Below are 18685 nucleotides of genomic sequence, written 5' to 3'. Positions count from 1 at the left end.
ACAAACTTAATACTTTCAAAAGCATCTCAAAAAGTAACTCAATGAAATCTATTCCGTGACCATTTTCTAATCTCAGAAATTTAAAAGCGAACTTATAATTAAAATTCAACGCAAATTTTGAAAGAGGGTTAACTCCCGAAACTTCCGTTTCTCGGAGATTGTTTCCTCAACTTTGTCAAGATCGCGATATGACGTTTTGTTATTATGCTGGGGAAATGGGTTGGATGCAGTGACCCGATTTTGGTTTGTCAACGTTGTAAATATGATATGAATCAGTTTTTTTTTTTTCGATGAATTTTTTTTTAATATTTCATTTGTTGCGAATAGAAATAATTCTAAGTCCGAAAGATAGGCTTTCAACCAGCTGCGGGACACTACTAAAATAAAAAAAAGACGATCGCTTCCCCATAACCCCAACCCCTGATATTAAGCGACAATGTGGACAGCGATTTTGTCTAGCAAATGCCTATTCACTCTAGCCCTTGAATAGCCTTAAATTGTAGCTTTCGGGAAACACAGACGCTGTCAGTTCACATTCCATGAAGACGTTTGCAACAGATCCTATCACAAGCACACACGTAAATGTACGTTCGACTAATATGGCAGGATATTGTGATGCTGAATCCAGTGTACCTACTCAAGCACCTTGACCTTGGCAACAGTTACAGTTGGACGTGAAGAACAAACTTTGACTTTTAAAGTTCGGTAAATAAAAACGAAATCACTAAAAAAGATAATAGAACTAGAATTTCACTAGTATGTAATAAAAGTGATCTTATAATGCAATCTAAATTTTACTGTCTTAACCTCATTAACAATTCTAAGCCACAAAGTATCAAGTTATCTATGTAATTGTATTTTAATTTCGTTTCTCACGTCACCCTGCGTCTGCGCTGCTCGTGGGAAAATCAGCCGAGAAGAACAGGTTGCTCTAGCGTGACACCCGACTTGTTTTGGAAGGGTCGTTTTTATTCCAACGTTGTTAAGAAAGTTCTGTACACGTTATTGTTATCACTATTTATATCGCTTTATTTATTATACTGTTAACGAAAATATCTTTTTGTAATTATAGAAAAGTAAATCGTCTCTGTTTACATCGTAGATTGATTCGCTATTATATTAAATAAATAAACATGGAACCAGTATTTAGCCCTGTGTGACACCCATATTATAAATCTTGTTGGTTTCCTATGCATGATCCGTTCGGAATAAAGAAGTACAGACTAGTATATTAATTAATATGTTAGTATTATGCTAAATTTCATTTTTCTTGTTCCAGAACCAGCGGCCGCATGTCAGAGAACGTCCTGTCCTTCAAAGCAGATGCATCTGACAATAAGGCGAGATATACATGCGAAGCTAAAAATATTATGATTAGCAACACACTTAAAGCCGAAATCGACCTTACAGTGCTTTGTAAGTACATATTCATTTAAAACATTTTCTTCTTTTTAACATTTCGCTCCTGTAGTTGTTACTTACACAATATAAATGAAAAGATCGGGTTGTATAAGGCGATTCATAAAACATTTATGTTATAGATTTATGCTCCTAAATTAATTCAAGGTGGTATGTAGGCTTCATCATATTTTTCTTCTTTAAACTCTCAACTTGCAACTCCCTTTCTTCAATTTTACTAATAGCTTACCATATACGTTTTCTTTTTTAACTCTTACTTCCTAACTGAAGATATATTCGAAGTACACTTCTAAGAAATGTTTAGGCTATCAAACGCAAGTGAGAATTCATATTATGTAATTAATCCCTAGAAACTTTTGATGTGTGTATTTTACCGAGTGCATACTGAAAATTTCTGGATGCGTTGGAGCTTAAAAAGGGGCTTTGTGACTTTAGGAGAGTGATCATTTAAACAGTATTGCGTATCTACATTTAGCGTATACAAATTGAGTTTTTACTTGGAGATTATAACAAAAGATATATTTATTCATTGAAAATTTACAATGTTCAGACAATAATTACAACACTTAAATAGTTTCTTCGGAATTCTAATTTCCAGGTTTGCTAATATGGTGTTAAAGTTTCTACAATATAAATATAACAGTAATGATGAACCTGTTATTTTGGCAAACAGATGGACCGCCCAGTTGCAAACAATCCGTTAAGTTTTAACGGATGCTTCATTAATCCTGCCCCAAGCTTTATAATATAGTTATCTGGACTCAAAATATACTTTTTTTTTAATTAGTCAAAACGTGACCAAATAAGCAGTGATCGTAAACTTTTGGACAACAAATTACAGTAAAAGAGAACATTTAAAGAAATTATTAGAAATGAAATTTACAAATGACGCCATAATTTTGTAATGTTTAAAATCTCTGCTTTTAGTCTGTTATAGTACAAGATTTAAAAATGGGTTTTGTAAAGGTAAACAATTTACATTTAATGTTTAATAGGCAGTATAATATTACTACTAAACAATAATATCATTTGTGAATACGTTGTTTTGTATACACGTACATAAAACTCTTTATTCGATCTCACACTCTCACACTATCGTCGGTTAAGGGTATGCATAACCTGGCCCTTCTTATGTTTTACGGTATTTATTAAACTGCTTTCCTTACTGACCTGAAGTGACTGAATGAAATGGTGCGTGATAAAAGAACCAAAATATCTTTCTGTCTAATGCTAAAAAAACGAAGCGCATAGAATTCTCTTACAAGATACCAGAGCAAAGAATTTACTCGCAATATTTAGACTTATGTCTATTTCTGCCACCAAGCAATTTATAATAATCTGAGCATTGCTGCCTTCAAATTTTAAAGGGTACGTAAGGGTTCTGGTGAAATTACAGGCACATGGGACTTGTCAACTTACAGCTCAGTTTTGAAGAATAAAGGTGAAGGTGAAGCTATTGGGACATGGGATTTGTCTACTTTATGTCTCATGGTGACAGGCGCAGTGGCAGTCCCCTCAGATCTTTGCGATTTAAAGCTTTGAATGGCATTGCAACTGTTATGGATAGGCATGTAACTTACCACTAGATCCAAAACGTGTTTCATCTCGTCACTTGATATCCCAAAAAAAATAAACTGTTTTTTATAATTTCAAATCTTCTTATCGAGTCAATGACAAAAACCTATAAAAAAAACAATGTTACACTTATTTGGCTCAATAAACAGTCACCTCTATCTGTTGCGTTTAGCAGGTCTTCGCAGGTGCAGTTGGTTGGACATAATGAACATAAGAGAAAATGAGACATACTTTATGTTGATCCACAAGCATAATGGTTTTGAGTCGAGTTGATATATCCCCATTTCCCCATGTTGCCTCTATATCGGCCTGCTGTGACCTTAGACGGTTCAGGGATTTCGATATTGACCGCTGCAATTCGTACCCGGGGGAAGACTTTCAGCTGGGGTAATAAAATCAAGAGGAGCAGCGAGTTCGACTTGGCAAAGTTTGCGTCTCGCCTCCGTTAGGCTACCCTCTGTAGCGGTGGTACGTCGAAGGAAACACTTACAGCTTGATAGTCGTCCTGGTGGGAGCTTGTGGACGAATAAAGGGTTCGGACTATCAACTTATTTATTTATTTATTATTATATTAGGCACGTCAACATCATATGTATTTCACAATCAACGAAAATTAGACATAAGGCTAGAACTGATACGTATGAAAATTACAGACGTACACAACATTCGCTACACACTGCACTATATATATTCAATTTCACGACAACATTGCTGACATAATTACACAATGACTTAAAAAAAATACTTTTCGCGTTCTTAGGTTTTTGAGATTGTTACACATAGGAAATGAAACTATTTTTCCGGATTTATATAGCCTATATTTGTTTTTTGACTCAGAGTCAACCGTGCCGTGCCGTGACCATGGGACCTGTAAAGGGCCCGAAACGTCGGTTTGTTTGAAAAAACAAATATACGCGATTTAAGTCCGGAAAAATAGTTTCATTTCCTAAAAAATACTTTAATAATATACTTTTTGCATAAATTTAAAATTAAAAACAAGGAAAAAACTACTAGTGTTAATTTTATTATTATTTAAAATGTGAAGTTACGAGTAGCTTGTGCCTAAATACTGAAGAGTCAGCAAACATATCCGCATCACAAGTATTTTTCAAATCATCTACATATTCTTTTGATAGGTGAATTGAAGCCTTCATTGTCCTACACAAGGGCAAATGCAAGAAATAGGGCATCTGCTTTAATTTCTCTACTACACATTCGAATAGTTCCGATCAACTTTAGAAAAGCTCTTTTCTAAATTCAAACCCTCTAGATCTAGAATGAAAATACATTAATTATAAAGAACGAACTTTGCGGAATGAGCTTAAGTGAGGAGCTCCAACAGAGAAAACAACACTCCCAAAAAAAATTAATGAACCGTCAAACTCAATCACCGAAAAAAAAAGACAAAGTATTCTAAAAGAATAACAAAGTAAGAAAAATAAAAAATATAAAGAGGATCGGTCACAAAGAAAAACATTCGAAATTTCGGGAATTGCAAAAAACAATCTTCCAGGAAGGGAAACTTTTAAAAGTACCCTCGAGTTTTAGGCGTCAATTGATGGAGGAAAATTAAAAGTTTGTAAGAAATAAACGTCAAATGAATTGGAAGTTAGGTATTAAATACCTTATTATTTTTTAACTACTTACTTTTTGTTGCAATTGGGAGCACAATGATTTGTGCGGAACTTAGTAAGTAAAGCCGATCAAGTAACAATAGAGCTTATAAAAGTGTTTGCTCAGGGAAGTTTGTTCCGGTTTTGAAGGGAAAGGGTTCTAGAGAAACTACAGCTACCTTGTACTTATCAACTTTATGCCTCAGGGTGACTACAGTGCCCCTCCGATCGTTGATATTTAAAGCTATGGGTGGCATTGCAACTGTTATGGATAGGAGTGTCAATTAGCACCAAGCGCGCGACTTATACATCTTATATCATATAATATAATACATTACAGACGTATTTCTGTATTAAATCATCGTCATCGTTTCGAGCGAAAGACGTCCACTGCTGAGCATGGGTCATACAGACGCTGAATTGTCTCCGACAGTCAATCTCTTAAGATGTGTGCACTATACTTGTTTATTTTTTTTAGATTAGACAGAAGGAAATTTTAGGTATTTGATCAGACGCCATTTCATTCTTTAAGTCATTTTATAAGCTCAATTAAATTGCTTTAATTTAATAAAAAACCGTGATTCGAAAGTATCAAATATAGTCTCTAAATTGATGTAATTATTACGTTTTGTTTGCTCATAATATTCACTAACGATTAACTAAGTAAAGATAGAAATGAAAACTTTCTATCTTTACTTAGTTAATCGACTAAAAAGAAAACTGTAAAAAACCTTAAGAAACCGGGGTTCGAAAGATTAAATGGCAACTATTTTAAATATAACAACATAAATATCGTGTCATTTATAAATGTAATTTGTCATAAATTTTTATGATATTTTACTTTACTGCAATTTGTGGTCTCAAGAAAAAGTTTATTATCACCGCTTCCTTGTTTACTATTTTTCTAATTCTTAAAAAAATAAGTTGTAGTGCATTTTTCAAAATTGAAAATTACAACTAGATTCGAAAAATTTCAAAACCCTCTAGCTATGTTTTAATTTATAACCCTTAACCGTAATCTTTATTTTGATCAGCGTAACTGGAATCGCGGGTCCATATGGACCCTCCAATTTAAAACCAACGTCCTAACAAAGTTATAATAAACATTCATATGGTTTACGAGTGTATTAAAACTAGTTTTATTTGAAATATAAATCAACTTGTATTGAGCAATATCTTTAAATTACTTATATTAATTTTTGAAATTTTAATTACCACACTATATATAAATGTAGAAAAAAGGAAAAAAAATCTCACACTACGGGGTTTTACGTATCGTCCCGCTAACAAAAATATGAACATTTTATGAGATCAATTAAAAATAGGTAATAAAAATAACAACCTAATCTAAAAATTATATTGTGGCTTATGACTTTGGAGCCGCTAGGTGCGTCGGTGCACCACGTGAATTGATTTTTACCTCGCTAATAATATTATGTTATACTTGATTGTGCACATCTTCTAATTCATTATCAGACGATGAGTCACTTGAGTTAGATGAAATTTCGCGTTGCGTTGTCACTAAAGTTTCCCTCATCACAAGGTTGAAAATCGCTTGAAGGTTCTGGGTCTGAATAACTTTTGACTAATAATATTTAACTGACATCATTTTCAGAAAGATTGCAAGCCATTGTTAATAAAATCCCTAAAACAATTCAAAATACATCGTTGTAACGTCCAATTGGACCCGGCGACAGCACATACCTCCACTTCCAGAAAGTTCCAAGCTCCGAACGCCCAGCACCCGCCGCGCCTTGCGACGTTATGAGATTAGGTTGACGCTTGAGTTTGTTTGTTGTCGTCGGGTCAAAATTGACCTATAATTCCGGTTAAAGGCTAAGGTCCATTAATGGTTGTAAATAGGATTTGTTCCACGCTAAAACCTTTGCAAACTGCAAAAAAAACTTCATTGTTTGGACTTTGAATTTTTATTACATTTTACATTTTTGTAAAGAAGTTCAGAATGTCGAAGATACTAACTACCACTGTCTTTCAAAAACTAAACGCGTTGTGCTTGAGTTTACAAAGTAAAGGGCCCAATAGTGTAGCATATCAAGATAGGAATGTAAATAGCAGTATTATACCAAGATAGTTCTGTTGGATAATTGCCAGTCGCAGGGTCGTGGGTGTAATTCCGCAAAACTATTTGTTAGTTTTTGAAACTTAATTAGAAGTTGGATCAGTTTAGGAGGAAAGAAAAGATCGCCAAACTAAATAGATATTGCACAATCACGAAGTCATTGACTTTTGCGTCAGTATTCCAGTAATCTATTTGCAGAAGAAATGTAATATAGCTTATATATAAAAGTGTAAATTACGGTCTCACCTGTATACAGTGTCGGGAAGCCGTAACAGGATCTTCAAGATGACAGCCATCATGTTTTTTTTTATATCACAGCCTTGCACCAGGGAAACCCTGTATCGCGGGTGCCATGGTCAAACACATAGACAACCGCAAATTACACTCAAACTCACGGGAAAAAACGATGTAAGCCATAAAAATGTTTCTGCTGTACCAGGAATGGAACTCCTCTGCGTAACATCTCAGAATGGTAACCGTTCGGCTACAGGGGCATTTTTTGTATATTTTTAGAAATATTCGGAATCTACTTTAACAATTTAAAAAAATGGTGGAGGTTATCAATTTGACTGCATTTATTTTTTTGTTACCCGATTACCTACTACGGCATTTGTGAACCGATTTTGATGATTCTTTTTTTGTTTGGCAAGATGGTATCTGAGGGTTGGTCCCATTTTTTTAATATAATTTCAGGTGACGGGATGAACAAGTCGTACGGCTAGTGGTAAGTTACACGCCTGTCCATAACAGTTGCAGTGCCACTCAGAGCTTTAAATCGCAAAGATCTGAGGGTCACCGTCACTGTGCCCGTCACCCTGAGACATAAGTTGACAAGTCCCATGTGCCAGTATTTTCACCAGCACCCTTACCCTTCAAAACCGGAACACAGTAATACTGACATTACTGCTTGGCGACAGAAATAGGCAAGGTGGCAGTAATTCCCTGGACCAACTATTTCACAAGGAACTCTAATGCTACTACGTGCATTAATAAAATAGATTTGAAGAAAATGTTCCACCTCTAAAGGTAGCAAACTAGGGGTTGAATCCGGTTTCACGCACTTTCCGGTAACCGATTTCAGTAAAACTTGGCAAATATTTTTAATATTTTTGTATAAAAGTTATAATTTTTTATATTTTATACTTCTTATTTAGTATGACATACATCAAATTTTCGAGATTCAATACTTCGTATTTTTTATTTGACTAAAGTGTCGCCATCTACATTTTTAAGTAAGTACTAAAGTTAATTTGTATGAATGGATACCCCGTGGTATTAGTAATCTAACTCTAGTTAACTTTAGTGAACTCCTAGTAAACCTTTATGTCATAAATTGTGTTTTAGTTGAAGACAGTCGTGACGCAACATATATAATACTTGCGTGGTAAGTGGCCTTGTTTGGTCGGGTTACAGTATCAAAGGATTTCAAAATTTACAAAGGGAGATGTGTATTTTGTAATTATATACCACTTTATATATGGGTGTACCAAAATCGGACGTCTTAAGTTCGCGTAGCAGAGCGTGCAATGTTGAACCTAAATTCCGTGTATATACGACAGAATTTGCGGATTTATTTCTCTGTTCTGTTTACCGATTTGGAAATATTTATGTCTAATAATGTAAATTGTACCTCATGTATATGCCATTTGTGTTTAATTTTGCAATCCCTAAAATGATGTCTAATCTTAATGATACAATAGAAATATTTTCAGTTGTTCTTGAATTTCTTCTTTGGAAATGAAACTATTTTTCCGGATTTAAACCGCGTATATTTGTTTTTACGGTTGACTGATCAACCGTGACCTGTAAAGGGCCCGAAACGTCGGTTTGTTTGAAAAAATAAATATACGCGATTTAAATCCAGAAGAATAGTTTCATTGTCTTCTTCTTCTTCTTAGTGTGCCACTTCTCTACGAAGGTTGGCGACCATCATGGCCATTCTCATTTTTTAAACTACCACACGGAACCAGTCTCTTAGGTTCTTCAACCACGATGTTTTCCTTCTGCCTCGACTACGCTTTTCGTTTATTTTTCCGTGCATTATTAGTTGAACAATCCGGTATCTCTTGCCCCTCATTACGTGGTCAAAATACTGCAGCTTCCTTTACAGTTCTGAGTGTTCCAACTTTTTTCTCATTCGACGAAGAACCTCAACATTGGTGACCACACGTCTGTACAGCCACATCTCAAAGGATACCAGTTTTGAGCATAATGCTGGAGTCAAGGTCCAATACTCCATACCAAACAGCAAGATACTGAAGACATAACAGCGGACCAAACGCATGCGGAGTTTACTTGAATTTAGTGTACTTCAATTCCGTTTTCAAAATAGTCTGGAGCATGTGGGTTGTGTTGAATGCCTAAGCCTGTTATAAAATCCAGCAAGGTTTGTTCCACAGATCGTTCCACAGGTACAGATCTCGTCTAAGGAAAGTGTTTACAACATAATCCGCCACACTAGCCTAATGCGGCAACCATTTTAGTAATACTAGAGCTCCTTGTGAAAGCGTACTGCCACCTTACCTGTTTCTGACGCCATGCAGTTAAAGTCAGCATTACTGTGTTTCGGTTTTGAAGGATAAGGCTGTTAACAGATTGACTGCTTGTTTGCAGTTAATGCGCGAAGTCGTTATCAACTAAGGATGTTGGCAAAATTACAGGCACATAGGACTTGTCAACTTACATCTCAGGGTGACAGGCGCAGTGGCAATGCCCCTCAGATCTTGTGATTTAAAGCTCTGAGTGGCTCTGCAACTGTTATGAACAGGCGTACGACTCTTTCGTCCCGTTCCTTGATATTATATTAAAAAAAAAACTATCTGGACCTGTAGGTTTCATCGCAATGTTTTCTGTCGCTGTTAGCGAGAGATATTGAAATATAATAAATGTAACTTGGAAATTAAAGAAGGTATACGCCGCCACAAGGACTTGAACCGTCAACCTTTCTATGGAGATGGAACCATTGTTAAATAACGTTATTGCAAACGTAGATAATGTCGTTGTTTAACTGGCCTTACTGTAAATGAAACCAAACTTAACAATAGGCACCAATTTCTTTGCAAAAAATGAATTATTATTATATTTCTCATAAGAAACAGGCTTGGAGCGTTGTTTTGGAGCTGTAGATGTACAAGCGATATTCGTATTTTTTCGTATTAGAATCGGACTTAGTACACAAGCGACATCCGAAGTGGATTCCGAGTTTTCTAGATTTGTATGGTATCTCTATATAAAATACTTTAATATTGTTATAATTCAAAAAAAATCCTTCGAGCTGGCTAGATTTGAACCAATACCTTCCAACAAACAGTGCCAGATGGTATGCCGACTAAGCTAAACGACTCGTGTGGAATGATTGTGCTTGGATTCCACTTAGGCGAACCATTTACCTATTCAAATTATTAGTATTGGTAACATTCAAGTTGCACATCGTTAAGTCGCGTTGCTAACATTATGTGGAGTTGCCATACTTGAATTTTTATACTATGGCAGTACCATAGACAACGGTTATATCTCTTTGTCTCAGATTTAAGACCAAACCCTTGTCTGTTGTATTTAACGCGATTCTGTCCTCTTCAAAGCTTTTTCTCTGACGTCCTTACGCAACTTGGCCCTCATTTTTCGTTTTATTCCGTCAAAGAAACTTATTTTCGTTCGACCTCTTCCACGATTGCATTCCACTTTCCCGTCGATCAGGATTTTAGGGTAGTCGTTCAACAGCTCTCGACCTAAATATACGAATCAGGTGTTTTCTAGCAATTTCAGGGATAATGTTTCTATACTCGTACCAAAATCGATGTAAAATAAATGTCAACAATCAAAAACCGTTTTTTAGGGTTTTCACCTCAATTTGCTTAACCACAACTTTAATATTGTTTCCCTGAAATTCGATTAAGCTTGAAGTGTCTGTGATTAATTTTTGTTCAAAAAAAGTTTCAAATCACCAGTAAGTGATTTGAAACTAACATAAAAATTACCGGTAATTAATTATTTATAAAACCCCTAATGATTTATTTTATTTGAAGGCAGAGATTGCAAACGCTTCTTGTTCAAGTTCAGATTCGGAAATTGATGCTTGATTAGACATGTATTCATATATCCAATATTTACTATCTAGCCAATAAGTATTAATATGTAGCAAAAACTTAATTATTTTAAACATAAATCATACGTATTAAGAGGTATTTTGCAAACTTTGTAGTAATTGGTCAGGTAAGTATTACTTCTACATAACCCAATTACTTACTACTTATTTAAATTCATTTCTAGCCTAAATAATCAGCATTGACAAAAAAAATTTCTTTTCCTCTGCCATCGTTGCTTAGCATCGTTTTATTATTACTTGAATATCGCTATCCTGAACTTCAGAAATAGGTAAGGCGACAGTACTTTTCTAGACGAACTTTTTCACAAGGACCTCTACCACTATCATCGAGTATATAACCATAAATAGAGAAGAAATAAGGGCCATCCGTATGTGGCAACTCAACATACAAATGGTACTGAGATCACTTTTAAATATCAACTCTCGTTTGCTCTGAAATCACAAATTAGAAAGCTGAAATAGTACAGCGCCAACAACTGACCTGTGTACGTCTCCGGATATTCCAAAAATATTCTGTATTTATAGTAATACAGATAATATCTCGTAATGTTGTGGAAAAAATCAATATTCGTCCATTATAGCAAAGATCAGGCTAAACTGGTCAATTTGATGTGAAACAATTGACGGCAATCGGAACGCAGTTGTCACAGTAATGATTTGGCAGAATAGTTTTCAAACGAATTAAATGACATTTCGTCTTTATTTTTGGTTATATACTCGATGATTGCTACTGTTGTTAAAAAAGATGGATAGTCCGGTATCTGCAGAGCGGTAACCGTCACCTGCAGACGTCTACAGCAGCAAGGAAGCATCCTTAATTACGCAAAAACATTGTCGGCAGTGAAACATAATGCTCTTAAGTTCCTTTGATTTGCAACTTTTCGGTAGAACTGTTTCTACTTTTACGAGCCGTTTCTGAACCCTTTCATAAGGAGCTCTACTGCTACTGAATGACGACGTTAAATAAAACAATTTTGATTTTTAACATGGGAGATCAAGAGAATCTAGAACACCGGTTTTCTAGAATACGTAACTCGATAATTGTAAAATGAAGCATAACTGACAAATTAACAGGCAACCTGTATATTCCAATCTCGTGAAAGGAATATCCTGTTTATTGAAAATACTTGAGCAAAGATGTGCGGAACTCAAAATTTGTCAAAGAGATTATTTTGAAAGTAAACTTTTCCTGTTAATCTTCTGATTACGTTTTCCCAGTATTAGAATTGAATATGAAAATATATCTAAATATAAGAGTAAATAATATGTCATCTATTCTGTTTGAAAATAAATTCGTCAACAAACTACGTCACTACCACTTTTTGCGAATTCCAATGGCGCGCTGTTTAAAAATACGAATTTTCGTCTTTCGCCCGCTAATTTTTTCAGTCTAGTTCTGCTAGTCTACATCTGCATTCGTGGATCAACCGCATATTTTTTTAAATCAGCTTCCGCATCCGACATCAGCATCAATTGATACAGAGTTTTTGCGAATACAGTTTGCAGAACACGACAAGATCATTGGGAGCATGCCCTGCTCAAAGCGCAGACCGAGTACTAAAGCTAATTAGCCAATCCGGGATCGAGAGTTCTGCAGCATGTAGTGCAGTGAACAATCTGTCTATTTTCTAAACAAATATACGAACTTTTTACATTCATTATCGCCCAGCTCTATTTACATAAAGGACGGCCTTTATTATTTATTCAACATTTGTTCTGAAAAAATATTTCCACCGCTTCCCAAGCAGAGGTTCTGGGTTCAAATCCGGGCTCGTAGCTCTAAGATTTCGGAATTTACCATGTATAGCGTCCCAAAAATACCCAAAATGAAACAGCCTGTATGTTCCAATAACACGCTTTTATTTGTAAATTACTCCACATTTATACAGTTTCCGTGAACAACTCAATAGCGCGTTTTAGAAAATTGCATAAAAGGTTCAACGCCATCTAGCGGCATCTTACCTAAACTAAATTTATGTATAATGTTAATAGAAGTATTAACAACCATGACTTTTCGATGAAGGAAAACATAGTAACGAAACCTCCACATCGAAGAAAATTAACAACCCTCGGAAAACGTGTGAAGTCCCCAATCTGCATTGGGTCACCATGGCCTGAACCCTCGCCTGAGAAGAGACCCGTGCCCAGCAGTGGGACGTATAAAAAGGTTGATCTTGATGATTTTATTGTGCAATAACCACGTCCTAAACGTAGAAATAGCATATACCAGGGCTCCACCACTCGCTCAATAAGTGCCTGTGTGTACCGACGTCGGCACAAGCGGTCATACAAGTATTTCATTTATGAGCATTCGGCTCCGCACGACAACGTTATTTTCACCTCTCTGAGCGCGTGCTTAGGTTCATTTTTCCTAGTTGTGAGGGCCTGGTGCCATTAGTCAGATTTGATATGGTATTATAGCGTAAATATTTTCGATTTTGTATGAGAGTGATGTACGAATATCTACTACGTAATAGCTATTAAGTAATCTGTACCTGTACGCACGGTGACTAATCACCAGAGTAACTATAACTACGGAAAATTGGCCCCTACAATAATGACCAAATACAAATTAGAAATTATCGTTTTTTTTTAATTGTCTTTAGCAGGGATTTAACACGATACGGCTCAGGCTATCGATATGATAGTATTACTCAAGAAAGGATTGCCTCCAAACGACCTATGCTAAGCAAGTTAAGCCAAAATCTGAGATGATATATCGAAAAAGTTATATAGAGTTCCGGGATCGCCGAATAATATCTGTCAGATTTATCTGACTTTTCAGTGCTCCGTATCTACATTGGAATAACGGACTTTTTATGCAATCACGACAATATTAACCCAAAGTCTATTTTCTGCCTGAAATTTTCTTGGACATCAAAACTATTATTCGCACAAAGATAGAAAATAACATAATCTCATAGATCTAGAAATAGCTGTGTAATATAGACGCGATCATGCTGGTATCTCGATGAGATAGGCAGAGACTACTAGCCTGGTAAACCAGAGACCTTCTTGTCGTTATTCTGTCAATGAAGTTTTCAATTTAGTTCTACCCTCATCGAACTGAACTAGAAAGTCTGGAACATTCCTTTCTTATGCCGTTGACACACCACCCATACGCACGAAGTGCTTCTGTTCTTTTTTCTTTATTTGTTTTTAACAAAAAAAAATAAGGGCTCGTTAGTAAGGTGTAAAGTGTAAGTTGGTTATTGTTAAAGAATTTGCTACTCTGAGATACTTTAAAGAACTTGAATTGTTGGCCTTACGAACATTGGTGACAAAGATAATGATAATGCTACCATTTACGAATTTAAAAAGTAATAAACAGCTCTTCGTCTCACTCAGATCTGAAAATTGCATCTCAAATACTCTTGCATTAATTAATATAATAGACTATAATCATGGACATCTTGGGTGATAGCGTCCCATGTCACCAAAACCCTGCACTTAATAACGATCTTGAGGTGTGTCTTAAGCAAAATATTGATGTGTCTCAAGTAATTTGTAATTAATCGTTAATCGAGGTGCACTTCAGTGAAATTTGTTAATAAAGACTTAAGTAACAAATTTATTAATTGATAATTGTTTACTAATATAGACCTCTGTTTATTGATACGATTTTCAAGCAAATCTACTTATTTATTCCACCAATTTACAAAATCTACGTAAACATTTTCCGTATTATCATTAAGTAATTTACATAAAGCGCAAATTTCATCTGTAAAACCATATTCTTCAGTACTATGAAAACTGTAGTATCTATGCCATTTGAAGAAGTTGTAGTATTTGTCGATGTTGTCTATTGCCTCCACCATCGTCTTAGCTAGTTCTTTTGGGGTGAGAAGATTTGCATCTAGGTATATTCCTTTTGGTATGAATCTGAAACAATAGCCCTCTTTACACAGATACGTTTCGATTTTATATTGAAATTTCAATCAATGTGCTGCCATCTAGCTGTTAATAGCTGAACGACGGTTAATTCGACATGTGTACTTCATTTTTCATAAAAGAAGCGACCATATTATTGCAGCGGTACAGTGTACTTTCGTCAGATAGAAAATTGAAAATTAGATAAAATAAGAATTAATGATGATACAAAACATTATCACAGATAATAATTACAAGTGCGACTGTCCTTCAAAGTACCAAAATGAATGGCATTTTTCTACGATTTTCGAGGTTTTGCGCGAGATAATTGACAGCACGTATAACGTACAAAGCGAAAATAGCGGAGTGAACTCAAGTTTGCGGAACTCCGCGAACTGTTGGCACACGTACCTCTCAAACTAAACACTTGTTGCTGTATTTATTGTTCTGTGGTTTTTTGAAGTCCACAAAGCGAAACGGAATAACCCGTACTATCGTATTCTAATATTTAATTTTACGGCAAACGCCATTAATATCCATGAAAGGGTAAAGGTTGACAAGCTTCTTTGAAATCCTCAAAAGGTGGCGCTTATATTGATTTTTGACATAAATTGTTTGTATCGAGTTCTTAGGTTTTCGCGATTGTAACACATAGGAAATGAAGCTATTTTTCCGGATTTATATCGCCTATATTTGTAAACAAACCGACGCTTCGGGCCCTTTACAGGCTATGGTCATGGTTGACAGTCAACCGCGCGATTTAAATCCGGAAAAATAGGTTTAATCCCTATAAATTGTTTGTACAGAAGAGATTAATTACAAAATCCCAAATCCAAGTGTTTCTCTTCTTTTTACAATACGTACCTGCTATAATTTCCTCCCCCGTACACAACAGGCACTGAAAAATGTTCCAACCCGTTTAGAATTTTCTCCGTCACATAATCTTCACAAAAGGAATTCTCAAACGCCAAATAGAAATAGAAGTCCGATTCGATTTTAGCAAAACATTGTTGCACCATATCATCCCTTGTGCAGTTATAATTTCCACAGTCACCGTATATATCTATGCTGTGTTCAAGTAACGATAATTCATTTGATAATTTATCGATGTAATCTGAACGATTATTTGTCGCGTTGCAATTGGACACGAACCAGGCTGCTGCCGTATTTTTATTCCTTAACTTCCTTTTGATATATTTGCTAATTGGCTTCATTTTGTTTATGTCCAACCAATGCATATCTTTTTTTGGGCCAATTATTTCACCGTATCGATTTTTTACTACAATATAGCCGAGAGGCGCGTCTGAATCTAACTTATATGTCCATGTGAGGTTAAAAATATTATTAAATTTATCACCCAAAGGGTAATTCACTGACGATTCTAAAGCGACAAACACATACTTTTGACGTCTTTTTCTTTTGTGTGGAAAGTTAAAAGATTCATTAAGGCTCTTTACGCCCATAAGCAAAACATCGAAATCCGTAATATGGTCAAAATATTCTACATCGTCTGTTAAAAAACAATTTTGGTAAGCACATTCTCTGAACGTAAAAGCTCGTTGTCCCATAGCCATAAAACGAAACGGTTCAAGCCTCGAATCTGTCCATTCCAAAATATAAATTAGTCCATCTTCTTTTTTGTGTCCATTTACAAGAATCTTCTGTTCATTTACACAAAATATGTACACTATGATAATTGTTACGTCTTTTAAATTGTATTTGATCTTGTCTTCTTTACTATTCATTTTGAATTTGTCACCTTTAAATATAATAATTTTTGATATTGTAATATAGTCTAACGCGCTTTGCATTGCAATGCATTAGATCACCAAAACTTAAATATTCAGTATTTAACTATGGGACTAAATGAAAAATAAATATTTTCATAACCAAAAAGGACAACAATAGCTATACAAATCTATTATGAATCAATTATTAAAATGATTTTTTTTTATAATATCAAGTGACGGGACGAACAAGTCGTGTGCCTGATGATGCTCAGTTGCAGTGCCACTCAGAGCTTTAAATCTGATTTAAAAAGATCTGAGGGGCACTGCCGCTGCGCCCGTCACCCTGAGACATAAGTCGAAAAGTCCCATGTGCCTGTAATTTCACCAGCACCCTTACCGTTCAAAACCGGAACACAGTAATACTGACTGCTTGGCAATAGGTAAGGTCAGGACAAGGAGCTCTATCGTTACAATTGTCATTTACAGTTTTTACAAAAATATTTCAAAAATCCTTGTCTTTTGTTACAGTTTCCCCATCTCACGTGACGATATCGGGTCCATCGGAAGCTCGCGTGGGGGATCCAGTGCCCCTCAGTTGCAGCACGGCACCTTCTAACCCTGCCGCTGACGTCAAATGGCTGGTATTGGGGAAACATCATAAAGAGGCTAGCAATCGTACGGTTATTTCTCCTGAAGGTGAGTCTTCTTTTTCCAACGAAAATACTTTTGCGCCTTTTTTGTGTCCATGGGTAATTTTGAGGTTAATTTTCTGTAACCAATTTCGGTGATAATTTTTATTTTTTAAAAGTCTATACAACCTCAAATGGCTTTGGTTGATAACGCATAACAGTGAAAGTGTTGGATCAATCATTTTGAAAAAAACATACAGTAAAATTAAGGATATAAGTACACTGATTAGTATAAGGAGTGAAAACACGACTCTTAAAAATTTTCCCTGTAGAAAGAACACACAAACTCACCTCAAAATTTTACAAGAAAACCACTGTATTCAATAGGTACCTTACACATGCCAAAGATTTCTTTTTGTATCAACTGAACTAAATAAAACATACATTTTTCAAATGGCTTTGATATCGTTTGTAATACAATAAATTCTGAAATAAAGCCAGAGTCCCTGTCGCTCGACCCATGGTAAATGAACCGTATTAGTATGGGAAAAATGTAAATTCAAGCTGAAATAGTATCGGCTCTTAAATAATAGAAATTGCCACCAAAATTATGTTGAGAAAACTAACCAGAAAATTACCCAGAACTGGTTTTCTAACAGCAAACAAATTCGGCCGTGTATCACAACGCGTGCATGGTTTCCACTCAATATGTCTGTGGCACATGTCTAAGGATACATAATTTACAAGACAACACCCGCAAAATCTTCAGTCGGGTGAAACACAGACAGATGTACACGGAAAAACTACGTCATTCCACGTTCAAGTTGTTCTAAGAATAAATTTCTATAGCCTGATAAAATTTGCAATAATTTACCTAACTTAGGTACGCTATTAAAAAAATAATAAACATTTTATTGAGTATTAAAAAATACTATACAGTGTCCGAATTTTTAAATGAGAAATCGCAAATTTTTGGCATTTGTATATTTCACAAACTAGGGAATGAATACAGTTTTACGAAATTTCCGGTAACCAATTTCGGTAAAACTTGGCAAATAGATACTTATTTACTTACCACGAACTTTAGAGGTCGGTTTTTTTTTTAATAATTAAGATATATTTCACGTCAACTTCTATACAACTTAACCGCTCACGCGATTCATGCGTCTCTGGAAGCATACCACACCTAGAGGTGCCGGTGATGATTTTATACCGATTTATCGGATATCGAAGTTATAACAGGTAAAAGAACTAATATTAATTGCTATTTCGTTTTTAATGCCTGGATCTGTCATTTAAAAAAATAAAAAACTTCAAAAATACGTCACGACAATCGTGTGTGTTATTGTTTGGGCTGGTGATGTCGGTGTTTATTTATTGAAAACATACCGTAAGTTGCGTTTTTTAAGTTTACCCTGAATATAAATGTTTATAAACTATACTTTAAGGAGTAATTTCATGGTAAACATTAGAACCATTCAAACGGAATATTATCATATTTACCCAAGTACGCCAAAAATTTCATTAGTGCTTTTTAAGTGCAGGAATTGCGGTGTATACTACATTTTATTTGAGATGTTTTTGTTAGCAGTACGGAGGGTGTTTATTTAGCAATGCAGAATAATAATTTTTATTTTTAAAAACTTGTATTTAAATGGAATCCT

General features: G+C 35.2%; 1 protein-coding gene across 1 annotated transcript in view; it reads left to right on the top strand.

Annotated features, from left to right (window-relative positions):
* Positions 1 to 18685, top strand: part of LOC113233559 (nephrin) — a 485341-nt gene that overhangs the window by 402293 nt on the left and 64363 nt on the right. The window contains exons 9-10 of the mRNA XM_026468687.1: positions 1280 to 1416; positions 16921 to 17088. Of these exons, the coding sequence (XP_026324472.1) occupies positions 1280 to 1416; positions 16921 to 17088 (305 nt within the window). The remainder of the gene's footprint in view (positions 1 to 1279; positions 1417 to 16920; positions 17089 to 18685) is intronic.

Source organism: Hyposmocoma kahamanoa, unplaced genomic scaffold, assembly GCF_003589595.1.
Source record: "Hyposmocoma kahamanoa isolate Upper Pololo Valley unplaced genomic scaffold, ASM358959v1 79, whole genome shotgun sequence".
Taxonomy (NCBI): Eukaryota; Metazoa; Arthropoda; class Insecta; order Lepidoptera; family Cosmopterigidae; genus Hyposmocoma; species Hyposmocoma kahamanoa.
This window is presented reverse-complemented; position numbering and strand designations above follow the sequence as displayed.